At 36.1% G+C, this 8,365-nt stretch overlaps 1 protein-coding gene across 6 annotated transcripts in view; it reads left to right on the forward strand.

Moving 5' to 3' along the window:
* MATCAP2 (microtubule associated tyrosine carboxypeptidase 2) overlaps positions 1-7,790 on the forward strand; it is a 66,068-nt gene extending 58,278 nt beyond the window's left edge. For all 6 annotated transcript variants that reach the window (XM_015133720.3, XM_001103522.5, XM_002803321.4 and 3 more), the window contains 2 exons: positions 2,659-2,756; positions 5,028-7,790. In XM_015133720.3, the coding sequence (XP_014989206.1) occupies positions 2,659-2,756; positions 5,028-5,186 (257 nt within the window). In that variant the 3' untranslated portion in view covers positions 5,187-7,790. The remainder of the gene's footprint in view (positions 1-2,658; positions 2,757-5,027) is intronic.
* Positions 7,791-8,365: the final 575 nt, after the last annotated feature.

Below are 8,365 nucleotides of genomic sequence, written 5' to 3' on the forward strand. Positions count from 1 at the left end.
AAAAAAATTAAACCTTGGTTACCTGAGGTCAGAACTAGTTTTCCTAAACAGCATTTTCTTAGCATTATTTTTACCCAGCTCAATTTTGAAAAATCTCAGACCTATAGAATATGGAAAGAATGGTAGAATGAACACCCATCTACCCTTCATCTGTATTTACCTATTGTTAACATTTTGCTATTTTTGCTTTCTCTGTCTTTGACTTTTTAAAAACAGCTATACTGAGATATAATTCACATGCCATACAATTTACCCATTTAAAATGTAAAGTTCAGTGATTTTTAGAATATTCAGAGTTGTGCAACCATGACCATTGTCTAATTCCAGAATGTTTTCATTACCCCAAAAGAAACCCATACCCATTAGCATTCATTCCCCATTTCCTCCCCTGTGTCTGGTTCTAAGCAAATGAATCATCTCTAGATTTACCTATTTTGAACATTTCATATAAATAGAATTATCTAATATGTGATTCTTTGTGGTGGGCATCTTTCAGTTAGGATGATGTTTTCAAAATTCATTCATGTTGTAGCATGTATCAGTATTTTGATCATTTTATTGCTGTGGGGCAGTCTGTGCCTTAGCAAAGCTTAATCGCTGTGCTGGGAGATCCGCTGCTGTCTTCAGAGCCGGCAGGCAGGAACGTTTAAGTCTGCTGAAGCTGCGCCCACTGCCGCCTCTTCCCCCAGGTGCTCTGTTCCCGGGAGATGGGAGTTTTATTTATAAGCCCCTTACTGGGGCTGCTGCCTTTCTTTCAGAGATGCCCTGCCCAGAGAGGCGGAATCTAGAGAGGCAGTCTCTACTTTTTTTTTTTGAGACAGAGTTTCACTCTTATCACCCAGGCTGGAGTGCAATGGTACGACCTCGGCTCACTGCAACCTCTGCCTTCTGGGTTCAGGTGATTCTCCAGCCTCAGCCTCCCAAGTAGGGTAGTACTGAAGGCATGCACCAATATGCCTGGCTAATTTTGTATTTTTAGTAGGGACAGGGTTTCGCCCTGTTGGCCAGGCTGGTCTTGAACTTCTGACTTCAGGTGATCCAGCCACCTTGGCGTCCCAAAGTGCTGGGACTATAGGCATGAGCCACCATGCCCGGCCTAAGAGTGTTTTTAAACTATTTATTTGGAGCTTGGTAAATACTTACTCAAAGTAGTGATGGTTATGTTGCTAGCACAGCCCATATTAACATTTCATACTAGTGTTGCATTCATATGACAGCGTAGTGCCTTAGAGCCAGGAGCAGGCAAGATAGGAAGCAGGAAAGAGAAGGACATCTCTCTCTGTCTTTCATGTGTGCATAGCCAATTCCAGGCAGGATTTCAGATGAGCAACTTGTCTGCCATTTCTTAAAATACTCTTCTCAATACTCTTAGAAGAAAATTCATTGATATACTGAACTAACCTGAAATTCAAAATGACTTTTAAACAAATGTTTCTTAAATTGTACTCTTTTTTTCAAGGGCATTTTTGAGTGTTCTTTTTAGATTCCTTTGCCTGGATTTTAGTACTCTGTACCCAGATGCACAGGGCTTCCATGTTGCCTTTGATACCCACCCTGTGGAGGCTCATCACTTTTAGACTAGTCCCTTTTTTCTTTTTTTCACATACTTTTGTGTTTTTCATGTTTTATTATGGAAAATTTCAAATGTATACAAAAGAATGATTAATATGCTGAACTCCAGTAATATATTACCTGATCATAGCTATTATCAACATTGTCTAACTGTGGTCGTCTATTCTTCCAAATTTGTTTCCTATAAGTATTTTAAAGCCAATTCCAACATCATGTTCTTTTACCCATAAATATTTCTGATTAGGACAATTTTTTAAATCATCCTCTTGCTATTAGCATACCTAACCAAATTAACAATAATCTCTTAATATATGACTCCATGTGGTAGAATTTTAATTAATTTAATAGAGCAAAAAATTTTTTTTTAATTGCACAAATTGTGTCAGGATGGGAAAAAGGTTTACTGTGTAAACAGAATATCCTTTTCTAACTAGGTTCAGATCTCATGAAATGTTCTACTTTTCATGTCTTTATCCATTTTTTTTCTATTTTTTAAACCTACATGCTCTCCAAAATCTAGTTCTAGTTCTTGTTTACATAGAGAGGAACCAATGTCAAAATTTATGCTTTAAAACCATAGTTTGCTTTTGTTTAATGGAGAGGAAGGATTATTAATATTCTAAATACCAGGAATTTCTAAAATCCTGCATCTCTCCACTACCTTTATTGAGATGTACCTGCTCTAAAACTATCCGGCTCAGGTCTCCCCACTCAGATGCCTTCAGTGCACAATGGTAGTTATGACTGAATGGTGGGAGTAGGGGAAGGTGGGATAATCATATTTATAAGAGTCATATATTTGAAATTACCAGTCTCTATTTATAATGAGGAAAGAATTGTTATTTTAATATTGGGGAGGATGTGTGAGGAGAAGGAATTCTTAAGGTTCTAGTCTGTATACCATCTTGGCACTTCTCAAGACCTGACATTTTATGTAATGAAGAAAGTTAAATAAAAATAAAAATAAATGTTGACAAACATTTTTAATGCAGGACTGATTCTTACGGTAAATGGAACGGGTTGATATCTAATTACTTAGTAATTTTTCTAAACATCAGAAAGTAAACACTATTCTGGTTCCTCCAGGGTGTTTTAGTAAAGACCAGGTATACTTGGATGGAATTCTTCAAATCCTTCGATACAGAGATACCATAGACTTCCATCTGCTTACTGCCCTCGGGAAGGTGAGTAGAAGCCATGGCGCATATCCCTGAACACACCAGATCAGCATTCCCCTCACTCGAGCTTAGCATTAAATAAGACTTAGCTTCACACTATTTTTACTTTATTGTCAGAACAAATTTTCTTTATGTCATATCAAGAGGGAAGAAATCTGGTTCTGTAATAGAACCAAATTATAAAATTTCTTTTTGGTCAATAAGAGATAAAGGAATAGGAAATTTGGGAATATATATTGTTTTATTTTTATTTTTATTTTTATTTGTGTGTACATATTTTTCTAAAAAGCATTTTCTGAAAACTATAAAAGCATTTTGAAGTAAGCTGCACTTATAACACTTCCCCCTGTAATGTCTCCTAAGAACAGAATATTTTCTGACATTACTATATGATTTTGTTTAAGAAATTTATTACTGATTAAATATAACATCTAAAATATAGTCCACTTCAAATTTTCCAAAGTGCCTCCAAAATGTCCTTTGTGGCTCCTTTTTTGTGATCTAAGATCCAGTCGAGATTTATACATTGCATTTGGTTATAATCTTTTCTCTCTTTTAATCTCCGCTTGCCTTATTCTTTCTCTTTTTTTCATGACATTGTTAAGACTTGGGCTGGGCAGGGTGGCTCACGCCCACAATCCCAACACTTTGGAAGGCTGAGGTGGGAGGCTGAGGCAGGAGGATCACTTGAGGCCAGGAGTTTGAGAGCAGCCTGGGCAATATGGGGAAACCCTGTCTTTATAAAAAAATTTTAAAAAGTAGCCGGGCATGGTGGCATGCACTTAGTCCCAGCTACTCAGGAAGCTGAGGTGGGAGGATTACTTGAGCCCAGGAGGTCGAGGCTGCAGTGAGCCATGATTGTACCACTGCGCTCCAGCTTGGGAGAGAGAGCCAGACCCTGTCTCAAAAAAAAAAAAGAAAAAAGAAAAAAGAAAAAAAGATTGCCACAGTTTTCTTGAGAATTCCTACAATATGGATTATCAGATTATTTCCTTCTGATGAGATTCAGGTTAAACATTTTTGCCAAGAATACTACATAAGTGATGTGTATTTCCTATTGTATCACATTAGAAAGTATGTGTCATTTTGCTCCATTTGATTATCTGGGTGTTTGATCACCTGGGTTAAGTTAATGACCACCAGATCTCCCCATTGTAAAAGTACCTTTCCCCCATTGTATTAGTAAATAGTCTTTGGGGTGATATTTATGAATGGACTATTCCCTAATAACCCTTGATGATCTTTTCCCAAATCCATTATTACACTGGTGGTAACAAAATAGAGATCTTCTAATTCTTTTATATTTCTTTGTCACTCCCCGTTTTTGTAGTATTATTGTGGACTTCATTGGACTTAATTTTTTTTATTCAACTTTTTCATGGTTGCACCTGTGTCTTAAACATGTCTCCATGTTTTCTGACACAGTAAAATGTCTGGGCACAGTTTGTACTTTTCCTACCCAAATCTCTAATGAAGATCAGCCATTTCTCTAATGAAGTCTTATTTCCTTTTAATTGAAACAAAAATAGAAAAATTAGAAAAATTAGCTGTATAATTGTGCAATTTTTCTAATTTAATAATATGTCATTTATATTCTAGTTATTTTCTTGATTCTTTTATTTCAATTTAGCCAGAAGACTTGTTTGGTTTTAGAGTCTCTCTCACACACAAATATGTTAAGTATAGTTGTCTAATTTTTAGACAAACAGTAGGTTCAAGGTACAGTATTAAATCAAATTTGACTTTTTAAAATAATCTTTTAGGCCGGGCATGGTGGCTCACACTTGTAATCCCAGCACTTTGGGAGGCCAAGGTGGGTAGATCACCTGAGGTCAGGAGTTTGAGACCAGCCTGGCTAATGAAACGTCATCTCTACTAAAAATACAAAAAATTAGCCAGGTGTGATGGCGGGTGCCTGTAATCCCAGCTACTCAGGAGGCTGAGACAGGAGAATTGCCTGAACCCGGGAGGCGGAGGTTGCAAGGAGCCAAGATCATGCCACTGTACTCCAGCCTGGGCAACAAGAATGAAACTTCATCTCAGGAAAAAAAGAATAATAATACTCTTTTAATATGGTCATGGTATAAGGGGCAGAGAAATACATTGTTATTTAACACAGTGAAGAAAATGTAAGTCACTGATTTTTGTTATTTTGCAGCTATTAAAATAATTTGATACATGATCTGTATACTTTCATTGAAGGCCCAGGGAAGAAATTCATCCTTAAAATGTACATTGTAGTTACATTTTTAAATTAACTCATCTTCCTTTCTTCAGGTTTCTTATGAAGATGTGGATCGCTTAAAAGGATTGGCAGTTACCGAAAACATGAGGGTCCCTCACTTCCTGCAGGACCATGGCCGATATATGGAACACTTAGAGAAGATCATGGAAGTGAATGAACTGACTGACAGGGAACTGAAAGATCTTATATAGTAATTAGCGTTCTGGCAAACATAGCTAAGCTATGCCTCCATGTATATTACCAGTTAGGTGCAGTTAGCACCAGAAGATTTATAAAAGAAGAATGACTACTTGTGTTTTCTAAAGAAGGGTCTTCAGTATTCAGCGGAATTTTTAGGTTAAGTACAAATCTTAAACTATTTCCCTAAAATGTTTCTATAGGCTGCAGGGGGAAGTTACTCCTATTTTCTGAATCTCAACAGGGTCAGATGAAAATACTACTGCTGAGCATTTTTGAAGACTCTTGGTCAAATTGCCTGATAAATTTCTGCCTGAGCAGTAAGCACTGGCCTAGTGCTTCTGCCTAAATATGGAGGTCAGCTCCAACTGGAGACTGGCTGAATTCCATTGCTGTTCAGAATCCAAAGTTATATTTTATTTGATAAATAATGGTAATTATTCTCCTTTGAAAAATTAGTTTTGTGTTACTCCAAAAAGCTAGCTATATCTAAGCTTCCTTATTTTTTTTATATGTTAAGGAAATTTAAAGGGAGAGGAAAAGCAATTTGAAAATTTTTCATTAAGTGTTTTATTTTAACATTATTATTTCACCTTATCAGCTTATAGGAACTAAATTAGAGAATCACCTCTTTTTGTCCACTTATCTCTTAACTACATTTTCATTTGCTGAAACATATTGTACCCTTTTAAATTTTTTACAGAGTTTTAACGTCTTTTCCACTGCGTCCTTTATAAAAATGATAAGTACAAATTCCAGAGAGGTTTTCCTACACAAATAAAAATAACTGGGGAAGGGCTACTCACCTTTTTTATTAAACAGAACGTGTAACAAGCAGAGGACAAATAGACTGACCTGGTTAAATGTAGGCTCTGGATGTTGACTGGGTAGCACCTATAGTAAACTTGACCATGCTCTGAAAAATGAAATTTCTGGGTATTGATGGTTTATAAAGCCAGCTTTGTGCTATTCATTCAGTATATTTTATCAAATCTTTGACTTCATCAACCCAGTAATGACATAGTTTAAATTTAAAAATGAGAGTTCTGTTTTGCTATATTTTTCCTGCTAACCTACCTTTGTATTTTATCAGCTTCAGTATATACTTGGATATATATACCTGGATTCAAATGGTTCTTCATACAACTTAATGATCAGAAAGAATGCTGCTGTAAACACCCCACTCAAGATTGCTGCTGTAATTTCTACCCAAAGCTGTCTGAGAGTTTATCTTTACCTCAGTGCAGGTTAAAATAATGGTGCTAATACTGGTAGATATATACTGTGAAGCCTGGTTCACATTCATGCTAGAAAATGATTTTGGGAAATCTTTTGCAGGAGAGGTTATGTGATTTTTCTCTTTCACATATCTAGAAGGACTTGCCTCAAAGAAGAATGTTGCAGCAAACAGGATATACTCTAGCCGGTGCCCAAAGGTTCTTGCAAAACTATGAATCTTGCTTTTAGCACTAGAGGGCCAGACACTCTGGAGCATTGACAGGCCTTAGCCCCTGCTCCCCAACTACGTGCCATGCTGGGTAGTGTGTGTCCTGTATATCTGTGTGCCAGGCTGGGGCAGACTGTGCCAATGCTCACCAAACACTAGAATCTGCTCTTACACCTCTAGCATGTATCTCCTTGTAGCAGAATCATGCACTTTCTCAGCATTGTGTAGTGTTTTCTAATTTCATCTTAAAACTTATCAAAAGTGATTGTGAAAACAGTGTCTAGAATTATAAACAGAAATGGCAATATTTATGTCCTGTGATTCAAGCCCAAAGGTTATAAATTCAGCTTTCACAGGGAATAGCACTGCTAATCTTACTTTATGGTTTAAATATAAAGGAAAATCACAGCAGCCTTAATTTCCTATTGGTAGGATCATTGTAGTGGTTCTAGTTCCTGAGTTTTAAAATGGATGAATATTTTCTCTTTGTCTGATTTGGAAAAGGAACTGCTTTTTTGCCTTACTGCTTTGGTATAAAGATGAAAAACATGAGCACTCTGCAGACAAAATGACCTTAAATCACATTGATAAAGATATTTTAAAAGTTAGCAGTGAACCAAAAGTAGTTACAGATTAGCAGAAATAAAGAGCTTTAAGCTTTAAAAGTTGAGATTAAATATTTAATGAAAGTTTATTAATTCTTTTTCCAAAAATAGCAGTAAGGTCAGTTTTTTCCCTAAAATAAAAAGTTTTAATAAACTGAAAATTATAGCATCAGTACTTAGGAGAATAGTTGAAGATTGTATTAATTTTAATTACAATAGTTATTTGTCATAGGCTATTGATGATTAGAATTTCATTAGTTTTGTCCACTGTAATTTTAAAAATAGTTGTATCAGATACAAATACTGATAAACTGTTAGGTTTTAACACCAGACAGGATTCAAAGGAAATTAATGTTTGCAAACATAAATCCATAGTCTTCATTTCTTTATATTTTCACCTTTGTAAAAGTGTTTAAAGTTTGTATTGTTTGTTTTGTATATCTTTGGGCATTTTTTGTCTAGCTATAATAAAAAGAAATAGTGCCAAGGTTCTCAGATGAAGTGTGTGACAATATATGCATGTAACTTGTTTTCTTTGAAAACCCAATTATATTTGTATTGTGGTGTTTCTTGCTTTTTATTTTGTGATAATTGTCAAAAGGACATTAATCATGCTTGTCTTCTAGTGCTGTTACTTCCTAGAAAAATATTATATTTACCACACTTCACCTTTTCCCTAGTTATTTTAGCTTATACTCTCATGGGACATATGGAGAAAAGAAAAGGAGAGAGGTTGTATTAGTCTATTCTCATGCTGCTAATAAAGACATACTTGAAACTGGGTAATTTATAAAGGAAAGAGGCTTAATGGACTCACAGTTCCACATGGCAGGAGAGGCCTCACAATCATGGTGGAAGATGAAGGAAGAGCAAAGTGATGTCTTACATGGCGGCAGGCAATAGAGTATGTGCAGGGGAACTACCTTTTATAAAACGATCAGATCTCATGAGACTTATTCTCTATCATGAGAACAGCACAGGAAAGACTTGCCCCCATAATGTATTTACCTCCCACCAGTTCCCTCCCGTGACACGTGGGAATCTTGGGAGCTACAATTCAAGATGAGATTTTGGGTGGGGACACAGCCAAACCATATCAGAGGGACAATTTTTTTTATTTTTTTGAGACGGAGTTTCGCTC

Source organism: Macaca mulatta, chromosome 3 (genome assembly GCF_049350105.2).
Source record: "Macaca mulatta isolate MMU2019108-1 chromosome 3, T2T-MMU8v2.0, whole genome shotgun sequence".
NCBI lineage: Eukaryota > Metazoa > Chordata > Mammalia > Primates > Cercopithecidae > Macaca > Macaca mulatta.